Here is a 13,850-nt window from a genome sequence, read left to right as displayed (position 1 = left end):
AACCAAACCAAAACAAAACAAAAACAGTTGGTTCTAGCCGGGCAGGGGTGGTGCACGCCTTTAATCCCAGCACTTGGGAGGCAGAGACAGGCAGATCTCTGAGTTTGAGGTCCGCCTGGTCTACAGAGCAAGTTCGAGGACAGCCTCCAAACAATACAGAGAAACCTTGTCTCAAAAAACCAGTTGGTTCTCCTGCAGGGTTTTGATCGTACTTTTAAAAGCATTGCTTTGCAGTGGACTCTGGCTCTCCGCAGACATCTAGCTAAAGGCATGGGAGACAGGCCAGAGCTTGAGTGTTGATATGGCTCTTTCCCAATACTGTAGGAGCTCTGTCCCTGGGGGAAATGGTGGCTGAGTGAGGAAGCAGCACTGCCATGATGGAGTTTGTGTTTAGCTGGGTCCTGCTGCCTCCCTTCAGTCCCACATGAACACACTGAGGCTTTTTAAAATTTTTTATTTTATTATTTTAATTTTAAATAGCTTGCTTCACATGTCAGTCCCAGTTCCCTCTACCTCCCCTCCTCCCCACACTGAGGCTTATATTAAACTGTTGGCCAATGGCTCAGGCTTCTTATTGGCTAGCTCGCTCTCAATTATTAACCCGTTTCTATTATCTATGTATCTCTGTAGTCTTGGCTGGCTGGAGAATGACTAGACCTCTTGTTCCCTTAGCAGCCACAAGGCGTCTCCTCACAGCTCACTTCTGCACCCCTCTTCCCAGAATTCACCTATCCTTTCAGTCTGCATTTATTCAGCAACCAGTAAGAGAAACATATTCGCAGCACACAGAAGGACACCCCCATCAGCACAGTGTGCTGTTATTGGACCATTCAGCGCAGAACTAGATCCCTAAACACAACCCTCTACCTAAATAGTAATGACCCCAGGAGTTGAAGCCATTTCTGAGATTTGAGAAACTTTATCTCACACAAAGAACATGCAGGAAGTACTAAAAGCCGAGTCACATAAGAGACTGCGTGGTTTGTTTGCGTAAATTAGTATTTTCAGCAGATTTTATTATCTGTTTATTTTCATGACTTAGAACTAAAATTATAGTTTGCCTTCATCAGCTAATATGAATTATTTTTATGCAGGTAAGATATGAAAAGATGACTTTCAAAAGGTTTGAAGTGGACAGGAGCCTCTTGTAACTGTGCATGAAATGCATATAAGATGAAAGTCGTTAGGGTGAGTCTAAAGACCATCTGAACACAGTGCTGCTGAGATCCCAGCCCTCAAGAGATGCACTAGAAGGTTCGTGAGTTCAGTACCAGCCTAAGCTACATTGTGAGGATCTGTCTCAAGCAAAAAAACCAAACAAACAAAAAGCCCAACAAGGGTATGGCCTGATGCTGGACCACACGGCTATGGAGTATTTGTGCTTGTTAGCATCTTTTGCTGCTGTGCACAGTGCCTCTGTGGTGTCTGGCTCCAGCTGAAATCTGAGGTGTTTTAGTTGTCAATACCAAGGTGTTTGATCAAGAATCTTGTGTCATCTGAATTTACTGTTTGTACAGTGCCTACACCCTCTGCATTTCCTGTATGTTAGAGGCAAGATCCAGATGTATCTTAGGTCTGGTCTGAGCCAAATTGTAGTTAGTTGTCTCAGTCACTGTTCTCTTGCTGTGAAGAGATACTGTAACCATGGCAACTCTTAGAATTGGTTTATAGTTTCAGAGTTTTAGTCCATTGTCCTCATGGAGGAGATGTGGCAGCTGTCAGGCAGATGTGGTGCTGGAGAAGGAGCTGAGGGTTCTGCATCCTGATCCACAGGCCGCAGGAAGGAGAGAAAGACAGTCACTAGTCCTGGCTTGGGCTTGTAAATCCCAAAGCCCACTCCCAGTGACACACACTTCCTCCAAAAGGCCACACCTCTTATGAGTGCTGCTCCCGAGTGACCAAACATTTAAATCCTAGAGCCTTTGGGCCATTTTTATTCAAACCATTATATTAGTGTACTACATTGTTTTCACAAGCCACGTAATATCAGATTTTTTTCCTGTCCACCTTTTCCTCAGGAGTTGCAAAATTGTAAGTCTATTTCATTTTCACTTACTAGCTGGAGTGAGTTTTTGTGGCAGTGCTCCTGCCAGCCGCCATTCTTAACCCAGGTGCACACTTTCTGTAGGCAAGACGTGTGAAGACTGTCTCTCCCCTTTATTTGTGAAGTTTCCAAATGCTACATTAGTACTTGCAATCCTTACTCCTTAGGGATGCCAGATTGCCCCATCATTGGGTGCCTGTTGGAGTTGGTGCCCGAGTCCTTTTTGATTTGACCTTGGAGTTTGACAGTTTTTTCTTGACAGTATGTGTAGGTATTCCATCTCACACATGCCTACTGCAGAACCACCCTGTCCATGAAACTTTCTAGTTTCTTTGACTGGGAAATGATATTTCAAAAGCATAATCTAGTTTGGGTTTTGTGGCTTCTGGGTTGATGTGCACATGAACAGTGTGAAAATGCATTTGCTTTCTGGGCAGACCTCCAGGGAGGGACTTGACGTTAGGATGACACCCTCACTCCAGCCTGAGGTCGCAGACAACTCATGGCAGAGCTATCTCCTCTGTCTCCTTTTCCTACAGAACAGCATGTAATAACTACTGATATTGGTGCTATTGTTCAAAATTCTTAGAACTATAATAGAAAAGGTTCAGCCAGGCAGGATATGGTGCGCACCATACCCAGCAAAGCCATGTTTTCATTTGATGTGGAACATGGTCGTCAGAGTCCAGTGACGATTTCTTTCTCTTACAATTCATGTTGCTTTCCCCTAGGTGCCTGCATTTCCCCAGCTCTAGTGATGGTAGTAGAGAACGTCGGGGATGATCTTAAACTTCTGATCTTGCTGACTGCGCAGGGACTACAGTCAAGCACAGAAAAGCCCTCACCCACCCTTTCCTCATCCTTCTCCCTTTCACTTTGATTTTTTTAAATTTCTTTTTTGGGGGGCGCTGTGCAGGTGTTGTCCAACGATAGGATCACACCACCACATCTGGCTGTTTTGTTCTGTGCTCCTTTTTTAAAAATAAAAGCTATTACTATTATTTTTGAGTGTTGTGCACGTGACCTATGAGACAGCATGCACATCAGCTAAGAGGACAACTTAACAGAAGTCAGAAATTTTCTTCCTTCAGTTTTTAAAAAATTTCTGTTTATTTTTGTTGTTGTTGTTGTTTCTGGTATTTCTAAGTGATTTTTTTGCTTTGTTTCTAATGTAGGCTCCTTGCTGTGTGAGGCCATCTATTTGAGTGTCTTTGTTTTGAAGTTGTGTGTTGTATTTATTTCTGTTATCATGTTTGCACACTGCACATGGTTTCCTTTCTTATCAGCACGTATACTGTTCTGCTCTTTGTTTTTTGTTTGTTTGTTTGCTTGCAGGTACATTAGCCTCTATATTTTTGCTCTTTTAAAAATTATTAGTTACTGATTTTATTTTATTTTACTTTGGGAAATAATTTCACTGTGTAGCCCAGATTAATTTACAGTCTTCAGCTCCCCAGGAGCTGAGCTTACTGATCTTCTCTGTAACTCCACATTTCTCTTGGTCCCTTTTTTTTGGTAAACTTAATTTTCCTAAATTTTTAGATCAGTGTGGTTGAGTAATACAATTCCTTTTAATCTAGTTGCTTTTGTGTTGTTACTTAAGAAACAAACAAACAAAGCCAACTGGTAGTGACATACTCCCTTAATCCCAGAAGCAGAGACTGGAAGATCTCTGAATTCCAGGGCAGACTGGTCTACAGTGAGTTATAGGACAGCCAGGGCTACACAGAGAGACTGTAGTCCGATACTAAAACCACCACCACCACCACCAAAACATAAAATAACAACAACAACAACCCTCCCTCAAATAAACAATAACAAAAACGATGGTTTGGACTGATTTCCCAGTTCTCCCCTCCTTTACTTTTACTGGGCCTTTCTTTTTTCTTGACCCTTTTTTTCCGTGTTTTATGGAACTTTGTTATTTACAGCTTCTTCTGCAGGGGAGCCTTTCATTGGCAGGGGCGTGTTACAGGCTGCTGTTAGGCCTCCTAACTGGCCAGAGTGTGTCTGCTTTTTTATCCTTACTCCATCTACCCTGTCTGCCCCTCCAAACCCCCCCCCCCCCCTTCTTTAACACCTCAGCCCAGCCTCTCCTGTCGGGAGTTCTTCCTGATTGTACCACTTTCCCAGCGCTGCTTTCCTCCCAGCACCCTGGTTGATGGGAAACTGTCCTGTCCTTGCAGAATTCATGTAAACATTTGTGTTCGTTTTGTTGGGATGTCAGCAGGAGTTTGTTTGGACTTACTATTGATCTATTTTTATGTGAGGAATGTCTGCAAACTCTGCTGTCCCTGGAGCCAACCTCTCAATATACCTGGTGTGTTAGTTTTTATTGAAATGCCTTTTTATTTAGCCCCTGGACCACAAATGCTAATTCCTAAATTGTCATGTGCTATCTGTCATGCCTGCCAGCATTCCAGCATAAAGCTACACTGGAGAAGCTAGGTACAAAACCCAAGGCAGACTCAGACAAAGGAATACTTTATCTGTTCACCATCTCTGTCCTTTAAAGGCCCAGCTCAATCCAGGTCAGAGCCTGTACACCACTTTCTGTGTCAGGGTTGAGTTTTTACAAGAAGCCTTCCTGTTTTCTCAGGGATACACAGAGTAAGACTGACAGGGGATGAGACTGTGCCCTTTCCAGTACTGGCCCCTTGGCAGCAGGTTTCTATTAGAACTTTGTTATAGAGTATCCAAAATATAGAAGCTTAAAATAGTTAACTTTTCAGGGAAATTTTACATTGAGCCAAGGGAGCAGTTGTGTCAGCCTTGAATATTTGAAAAAAATGTATTATTGTTCCTTTTAAATATATTCATCAAACAATTAGAACTTGAAATTTTCAGTTTTCAAATATGTGCATACACCATTGTAAATTCCACGGTGATTTTGGTGTATGTACATACGCTAATATTTGTGAATATAATTGTATGCTTCAAGCAGGAAAAAAACCTCTTTAAGATATATTAATTAGGCCGGGCGTTGGTGGCACACGCCTTTAATACCAGCACTCGGGAGGCAGAGGCAGGCGGATCTCTGTGAGTTCGAGGCCAGCCTGGTCTACAAAGTGAGTTCCAGGACAGCCTCCAAAGCTACAGAGAAACCCTGTCTCGAAAAAACAAAACAAACAAACAAAAACCAAGATATATTAATTAAAGCTATCTTCTATGTTTTGTGTAAATACATCAAGTATCATAACACTAGGAAGTGATACTTTAGAATATAGGTAACACCAAACAAAATAACATTAACTTGACAAAGCAAAGCTTTACTTTTGGCTTCAGGAATATCTAGGAACAAAGTGCTGCTGTTGCCACCCTTTTGAGCCTTGGGATCCCTTGAAGTGCCTCGTAGAGTTTAGACTGTGAGGACTGCTGCTTCATGGAGGACCCTGTGGAATGCATTTGGGCCCTGAGATGAGATAGAAGCCTCCAACTGTGCAGACGTTATGTAGTACTCTGCAGGACAGGCAGAGAAGCTAAGAACCTCTTTTCTAGAGTTTGATTTGAAATGGAACTGCCAGGTACTGATCTCTTTGTGGCATTGGGTTCCATTTTCTTGGGCATTGTTTCGTTGTATGTTCCATCAATTTCTTACTGCCAAGTATAACTCTTGCCGGTTTTCCCTTGACATAGAGCTGGACAGTGATTTCCTGATCTTCTCTCCTGGTTTCTCCCTCGTTGTAGCATGTGAGTCTCCACCAGGTGGCTTGTATTGTGCAGTAAGTGCTGAGAGTTGGCTTTCAGTGCTTTCTTTTGAAAAAGGAAGACACAGGATTAGGGAAATTATCTTGGTCAGTGTTTTATGATCCTTGTTTGGCACTAGTGGGTGGACAGGTTGGCTGTGTATTTGTGCAGCTCTGGTGGCTCCCCCTGTGTAATCCTGGTAAGTGCACAAGCAGCAACACTGTCACAGAGAGGCCTAGCTTTGTGCTTGATGGTGCTTTGATCTGAGGGCTCCAAGCAAGGGCCTCAAGATAGGTTTCTTTGTTCTCAAGAATTAGAAAATGAATAGGTCCTGGACTATTCCCCTGAGTGTGGACACTTAGCAAAAGCAGAGACTCTTCTGGGTCTGAGGCTTGGCTTCTTTGTTAATGGCCTTAAAAAAACTGTCCTTTACATGTATTTACTATTTTTCCTATGAAAGATCCTTTATTGTTTTGTATTTTAACACAAGGGGCAGATGTCTCTAGCTTTGAACTGGGCTTTGCTGCATGTCTTCTCTGCCGAATGTTCTTTCAGCTTGGGCAGCTCTCTTTGTTAAAAGGCCAAACCCCTTGGTGAGATGTTCTGGGAAAGAGGACCCCTTGATATTTGAAAGGTGAGAAATCCATTTAAACCATGTGATGGCTTCCAACAGCCCTACTGCTGGCTTCTGCTTGTTTTAATGTAAGTGATAGATGCTCTGGCTGGCTGTATTCAGTAATTGGATGTGAACTCTGTAATATAAGTGACATTTCATGGCAAATGTGAAGGCTCTGTGGATGGCATTCAGTTTCAGTGTTGCCTGCCTTTAGTTTTAAAGGTAGAAGACCATACAGAATTTAATTACTGGAGCATATATTCAAAGATTAGTTCAATCCATTTGTAATACCTTTAGCTGTTAGGTAACTGTTTGGTTATTGTGCATGACAGCGAGCATGTGATTTATAATGCCAGCGTGTGCAGTGCAGGCATAGAAATGCTAATCGGGCTGTGTGTTAAGAGGACAGCCGTCAATATAGTCAGCAGTCTGCTGCCTGCCATGGAGCCCTCCTGCACAGACATACCTGCAATAAAGAAGAGTTTGTGCAGATAGCAAACAGACAGAAGACTGCCATGATGACAATAGTTAGTGCTCCTTGCTTGCTTTCAGGAAGGTTACAATTGCACCCTATTAATGACTTCCCTGTCTCCAGTGTGCACTCAGCCTGCCTGGAAGTACAGTGTTAACACGAGACTGGGGCAATTCAGATTTCTTTTCAGAGGTCTTGTTTGATTTTTGTTTTTTGTTTGTGTTGTTTTTTTTCCCCCTGAGACAAGATTTCTCTGTGTAGCCATGGTTGTCCTGGAACTCAGTCTGCAGACCAAGCTGGCCTTGAATTCACAGAAATTCACCTGTCTCTGCCTCCCCAGTGCCAGGATTAAAGGCATGCACCACCCCCACCCCTACCCCTGGCTGGAACTTCTTTCATAGGGTAGTTTTGAGTAGCATGCCTTCCTCTGTAAAAGAATCTTTACATCCCATCATTAGAGGTGCTATGTGTCCCCTTTACATTCATAGAAAGTTTGGGTATTTTAGAGGTAACATTCCCCGTGAGAAGTAATAGAACGTAGATGGGGACAAAGACGTGTAGCTTTCTTTTACAAGCTGCTTAGAGTGTGTTGTGTTTTTAGAGTGTGCTGTGCAGGTGTGTGCTGTGCAGGCCAGAGGTCAACACTGGGTGTCCTTATCATTGCACCTTACCTTTTGAGACAAGAGTCTCACTGAACTTAGACTGGCTGATCCTCCTGTCTTCACTTGGCCATCACTGGCATTTTGTGCACATGCTACCAAACAAACCCTTATTCTTTTCATGGGTTCTGCAGTTCTGAACTCAGGTCATCATGCACGTGTGGCACTGAGCCCTAGTCTCTGGAAAAACTGCCAGATTTTTGACACTGACCTGCGATTATACAGGCTTGTTCTTATTTAATTTTATGAAATAACAGCATAAGGGGTTTAAGTTTTGACTGTTACACCCTGCCTGTTATCTATTAGATGGACAGCTATATTGAAAGTACCAGGAGAAACATACCCAGGTAAGGGGAAAAGAGAGAACAAAGACCTTTGACTGAAGCAAAACAGCCTGGGATGGATGGATGGATGGATGATGGATGGATGATGGATGGATGGATGGATGGATGGATGGATGGATGGATGGATGAATGAGTGGATGAATGAGTGGATGGGTGGATGGGTGGATTTAGTTTGAGGACCCATGAGATGACTCAGCAAATAGAGAGGTTCCTGGTATCAGCCATGATGACCTGAGGCCTGAGTTTGTCTCTAGAAGGAAAGCACTGGCTCTCACCAGTTGTCCTTTGGCCTCCTACGTGTGTGCCTGGCACATGTGAATAGAGAATGATGATCACAATTTAGAAAGTACTAAAAGGTACACTGACATCATCATTCTACCCAGAACTCTATTTGCCTTACCGTGTGTAGGTGCTCATTGTGAATGGGCTCCTGTGTTTTTATTTGAAATGTCTCAGTACATGTATGTAAATGAAGAAGTAGCTCTAAGAGGGGCACACCATTGCACAGCCATTTTCCTGACCAATGGAAATGCCCCCCCTCTTCTACTCCCCCCACCCCCCATACACATACACCTTTTTAATCTTATTCTTTTCTTTTGAAACAGTGACTCATGTAGCTCTGGCTAGTCTGGAACTCACTATGTAGGCTAAATTGACTTTGAACTCACAGAGATCATCTACCTGCCTCTTGCCTTCTGAGTGCCAGGATTAATGGCATGTGCCACTACCCCTGGCACACCCCCCCTCCCCAAACTCACAGAGCTCTCTCTGCCTCCTGAGTGCTGGGTTTATGTTTTCTTGATTTATTTATTTTTATATGCACTGACATTTTTACCTGCATGTATGTCTGTCTGTACAAGGGCACCAGATCATAGAGAGTTGTGAACTGCCATGTGGTGCTGGGAATTGAACCTGGGCTCTCTGGACAGAACCAGTGAGATAGGAGAGGGGCATGGGGATGGCTCACATATGGAAGTGTCGAGATCTTATCATGGGCCACTGCACACTGGAGACCTGGGAAAGCTGGTAGCATGGCTCAGTGGATCTGGGGTTAGAGTCCTAGAAGCTAAGGCTCCAGCAGAAAGTGAGTTGACCTTCCCTTTGTTCTTAGTTTGCGAGGCCCTGTGCTGATAGGATGGCGCCGCCCCTGTGCAGGTGGGGTCTGCCTCACTCATCCCACAGTCATACACTGGCCCCCAAGCATTTGCATAGACACCAACGGAAGTGGTGCATTGCTGTCTGTCCTTTATCCACTCCGATACCCAGTAGTAATCACAACCACTAACCAGTCAAAATAGTGTATGTGGTGATATACACAAGAATGTGCTTTTAGCTTGCTCTGTTTGTCTCACGACACATCTCAAATCCCTCTTGACATATCACTTACCTGTGTGTGCATTTAGTATTAAGGACAACACAGCCAAGCAGTGTGGCATACTCCTGCAGTCTCAGCATGTGGGAGGTTGAAGCAGGAGGACAAGGCATTCAAGACCAATCTTGGCTACATAGTTCATGACCAGCCTTGATTGCATGAAACCTTGTTTTACAAAAGAAAGCCAAGAAATAGGTCTCCCTCACTGCAAACACAATGTCTAATTGCCTGAAAATGCCACTGTTGATGTGCAGTGGACAACTAGGTAGACAGAGCCTTATTAAATTTTGACTCTATAATTAGAGTTGAGAGGTGACTTCAGGTGTGTGTGTGTGTTTGTGTGTGTGTGGGGGGGTGTTGCATGTACATTGTATGGTTGCTCATGCCTTAAATTTACATGTATTTTTCAGTTCAGGGAGAGTCAAGCCATTGATGTAAAAGAATTCCATTGTTAACCTAGAGATGTCACCACCTCCACCTCCCCTGCAAACCCAGCAGCTCTTGTGAGACCTCCCCTAGCAAATAGCTGGGCCCATTTGGACCCTCTGGTCTCTGGCCTCCCAATCTTCCTTTCTTGTGAATGAAGCTGGTGAAAAGCCTTTGCTTCCTAGTGGGTGTTTCTTGTTCCTTTAGGAATACTGCCCAGGCTCTCACCGTGGAAGTCTCCTCTTGCTTCAGTATTTAGTGAAGGCCAGAAATTGTGAGATTTATGTTAGTGTTTGATTGTATTATTAGTAAATGGTAAGTGCTATTTAAGACACTTGATTTGCTCCTGGGGTTCTTAAAGTGACAAGCCTACCTTCCCTCCCACCCCGTGCCTACATGTCTTGTCTTTATGTTGCCTTTACTGTCAGTAGTAATGAGGCTGAGAAAAGTAAAACCTGTGGCTGGTTCTTTGCCTCTAGAACGGTGACAGTAATGAAGGTTTCCTGAGTGATAAGCACTCAGGTCCTGTGAGGGAACCCAATCTCCACAGCCTAGTGGAGGAGGGATGCAGATTGTGTGAAAGCCGAGGCCAGAAGTTATTCACACACAGCCAAAGTTTAGCTCCTTGTAAAACCAGGATTCAGACCCAGGGAGTTTGGGCTGAGTCACATGATTCCTGCATGCATTGTTTGGCTGTGATTTTGAGCGAGGAGTAAGAATCAAATGAGGCCTTCCTATGGTTAATGTTCAGCAACCCCCAGTATGGCGTCGTTTGACCTGAGAAGAGGCGCTCCCTCTCGCAGCAGACGGTGTCCTCCAGAGAAGACTCTACACTTTCTAATCCTGTAGGATGGTAATACTAGCTAACTAATGCCAGGGAGCAGATGCACCTCAATTCCCTTTAGTCTCCTGGGTCTGCTCTGGGGAAGACATCTAGATATAAAATAAAACAGGAAGACATCACAGACTTCCATTGTCCTTTCCATCCCTGCACACACACCACGCACATGCGCGTGCACACACACACACACACGCACGCACGCACGCACGCACGCACACACGCGCAGTTAACTAGTGGTTCCAGACGGAACTGCAGTCCTGCCATACAGCTTAGCCTAGTGCTCTGAAATAGCCGTCCGCATTCCTTTATAGACTGTTAGTCTTTCATTAAACTACTGGCCTATTTCAAAGCACATTTCGTTTGAGTCTACCTTTGTTGTGCTGTTATCTGTGGAATGAAGTATATTTTAAGTGCTGGTGTTTTCTTTGACGCAACAGTGCCGCCCCCTGGCCATTGGGCAGGACTACATCAGGATGTCAGCAGCTTTTCAAATCTACAAATGAGCCAGAGTAGGTTTTTTGTTTGTTTGTTTTCTTGTATGAAATCAGTGGGCATGCTTGGGTCACTTCGTAACTAGTGATGTAGAAATGGCACATCTAACTAACGGTTTCCAGAATCTCCTGCTAGGTTCAGAAAAAACAGACAACTTAAAAATTGCCATTCAGGTTTTCAGGCATCTTGTACGTGTTGCAGGAATGCATGGATAACTAGGTATTAGAGCACAGTTGCTGGGCTGCTGGTAGCCAGAGCTCTGGCTGCTGTGGGAAGTGAGCTTGTGAGCATCTGCTAGACATGACCACCGCCCCTCACACAGGCTGGTCTTGGAGGAAAAGTGGCCCATGTTTCGACAGGGTTTTTGACAAACTATGGAGCTTTAAGCATTCACCTGGCATATGATGTAGTCTTTACAGCTTTCACGAATTCTTTAAATTATTCACATTTACAGGACAAAAGAGAAATTCAGAATCTTAGAAAGTTACCAGGGTCACACAGATACGGGTGGTAACAGCATTGGAGTTCATGACGGTAGGCTTCCCTGTTTTCTAGTTAACTGTGTCCTCTATTCTCTGGTGCTTCAGCAGGGTTCATGGGATCACTCTGGCTTTGGTTTTTGAATACTAATAACAGTAGCAATAATATCTTTTGGATTTATGGTTTTCAACCAACTTTGACTTTATTTGAGAGAGAAAGAGAGAGAGAGAGAGAGAGAGACAGAGACGAGAGAGAGAGAGAGAGAGAGAGAGAGAGAGAGAGAGAGAGAGAGAGAGAGAGAGAGAGAGAGAGAGAGACTGAGCTATGCTACTTACAGATATTTCTAGCTGCCACAGCTTGGGGAGAGTGTTCCATCAACAGTAGCAGGGCAGGGCAACAGAATTACCTGTTCGCATGTCAGGAGTGCAAAGACAAGCAGGCTTATGCTAGTGTATATTACTGCAGTGAATTCATACTGCACACCCCAGCAGGCCCTGGGTTCTGTTCTTCCTCAGTAGCTACGCCAACTTGGTCCTGTTCTTTCCTCTCTCAACTTGGAATGAAATGGAGGGAGGGACAAGTATTTTCCTGGGGCCTTGGCAGAATAAGCCTTATGCCTACAAGGTGCATGTGTGGTGCCGTCACATGTTCTGTTCTTCAGAGCCTGTGTGTGGGGTCACAGGTAAGTTCAGAGACCCCGTTGGTCTGTAAACCCATGGAGGCCAGACTGTGGCCAGGATCTGCTTCTTTCAGTACTCGCGTGTAGTGTTTTGTGCTGCGCACTGGTCTCCCAGATGATCTGTGTTTCTTTCTGGTTCCCACCTTTGCTTAGAAGCAGTGCACTGAGGTCTTTTCTTTCTTCTACAGGTTACACATTTCTTTCAACGCTTACATTCAGAATTTTTCTGTGAACCTTTTTATACTGTTTGTCCTCAGTTTTTCTTCTGTAGACTAAACAATGCAAACTGATTTTTGCCATTGACCCTTCCAATGTAAAAGTATGAATGAGTGAAAACTAAGACCTACACATTGTCCTTTGTATGCATAGTCTGCTTAACATAAGCCAATAGCTATATCCTGTTCTGTAGTCATACTGTTTGGCAGTTAATGCAGTAAGAATCGTGGTGTTTATGATAGTTACTGTGGGAGAGCATCCACATTCTCAGTTATGCTAAGACTAGAGACAGTACTTTTCCTGCCCTTGCTCATCTTGTAGAGCAGCCTATTCTTGCCCCTTTATTAAACCAAGATGTGTCTTTCTTCATTAAAGATTCCTGAAATGTTTCAGAATTAACGTGGCCTCTTTCCAAACATGAGGCATTTTCCCTTAGCTTTAGCCTCTGCACTTGTGGTTTGTGAACTTGTGCAAAAAGGTAGAAGCTGCCAAGAGGGATTGCACGGACTTTACTTGGGTTAAATCTGTTTTATTAATCCCGGGAAACCTCAGTACTCACTGGATTTAACTATCCCATAGCCTAGCACACAAGCACACAGCTATACCCTGTATCCTTCAAATAGAAGAGGCAGTATCTGGTACCTTAGTTTTTGATTGAGCTGAAAACAAAGTTAACTTTTGAAAATATATGGTTAGTTGTCCTTCAGACATTTACACGACGATGGTCAGCTTCGGGCTCTTTCTTTTACCAATAGTTATGTGTGAGCTGCTCTGTCCTCAGGAGTCAGAGGTAAATAAGGCAGGTCCTGTTGTGTGGGCACAGATTCTCGTCACCACCCATTCCCCGTGGTGTGCTTCGTGATTCTGGCATGCAGCCGTGACTTCCAGACAGTTCTGTGGCCCACAGTGGAGGGAGAATCTGAGACAGTTTGTGACAGGCAAACCTTGGAGGGGAAGAGACTGTCAGGTGTCTCTGGGTAAGTTCTTTCCAGATTGTTACTTTTAATATGCCTCAGTAATGTGCTCTGACCATCATTACCAAGACTGTTAAGGATTAAGGTAGAAGTATGTGCTCATGCAGTGCCCAGCATTACTGAATGAATTAATCACACTGAGAAGCTTCAGGATCATCTCTCTTGTTTACGGAAACGAGCAGTTTTGAGGGCTGTGGTCTGAGGGGTGTGGTGCCGGGAACCCAGGGGTTGCGCTGCTGATGGTTGTTGTACCCCTGCTTTTTTGCCTGTCTACTGTGTACAGGGCTGTTGGTCGTAGGTATGATATGCACTTGCAGGGCCTGAAGCCTGTTCCTAATGCTGTTAGATTTTCCTTTTCAGAGTAAGAGGGACCATCTGCTCATGAACGTCAAATGGTACTACCGCCAGTCTGAAGTTCCAGATTCTGTCTATCAGCATTTGGTTCAGGATCGGCATAATGAAAATGGTACGTGTGCCCTCGCAATGCCATACTTTTCGATCTTAACTTCGGATAAAGCTCCTTTTAAAAATACCAGTTAGAGATGGCT

The 13,850-nt window shown here is 44.1% G+C and overlaps 1 protein-coding gene and 1 long non-coding RNA gene across 6 annotated transcripts in view; both read left to right on the top strand.

Annotated features, from left to right (window-relative positions):
* The window catches only part of Rere (arginine-glutamic acid dipeptide repeats), a 321,115-nt gene that overhangs the window by 161,320 nt on the left and 145,945 nt on the right, over positions 1-13,850 (top strand). For all 5 annotated transcript variants that reach the window (XM_040734896.1, XM_040734893.1, XM_040734892.1 and 2 more), the window contains one exon: positions 13,663-13,768. In XM_040734896.1, coding sequence (XP_040590830.1) covers positions 13,663-13,768 — 106 coding nt within the window. The remainder of the gene's footprint in view (positions 1-13,662; positions 13,769-13,850) is intronic.
* Positions 582-3,045, top strand: LOC110342670. Its single transcript, XR_002384809.2, has 2 exons — positions 582-1,188; positions 2,776-3,045. It is a non-coding gene; the product is annotated as an uncharacterized LOC110342670 (long non-coding RNA).

Source organism: Mesocricetus auratus, unplaced genomic scaffold, assembly GCF_017639785.1.
Source record: "Mesocricetus auratus isolate SY011 unplaced genomic scaffold, BCM_Maur_2.0 Super-Scaffold_100042, whole genome shotgun sequence".
In the NCBI taxonomy this organism is placed as follows: Eukaryota; Metazoa; Chordata; class Mammalia; order Rodentia; family Cricetidae; genus Mesocricetus; species Mesocricetus auratus.
The sequence above is the reverse complement of the archived record's forward strand: the minus strand, read 5'-3'. Positions and strand labels throughout refer to the sequence as shown.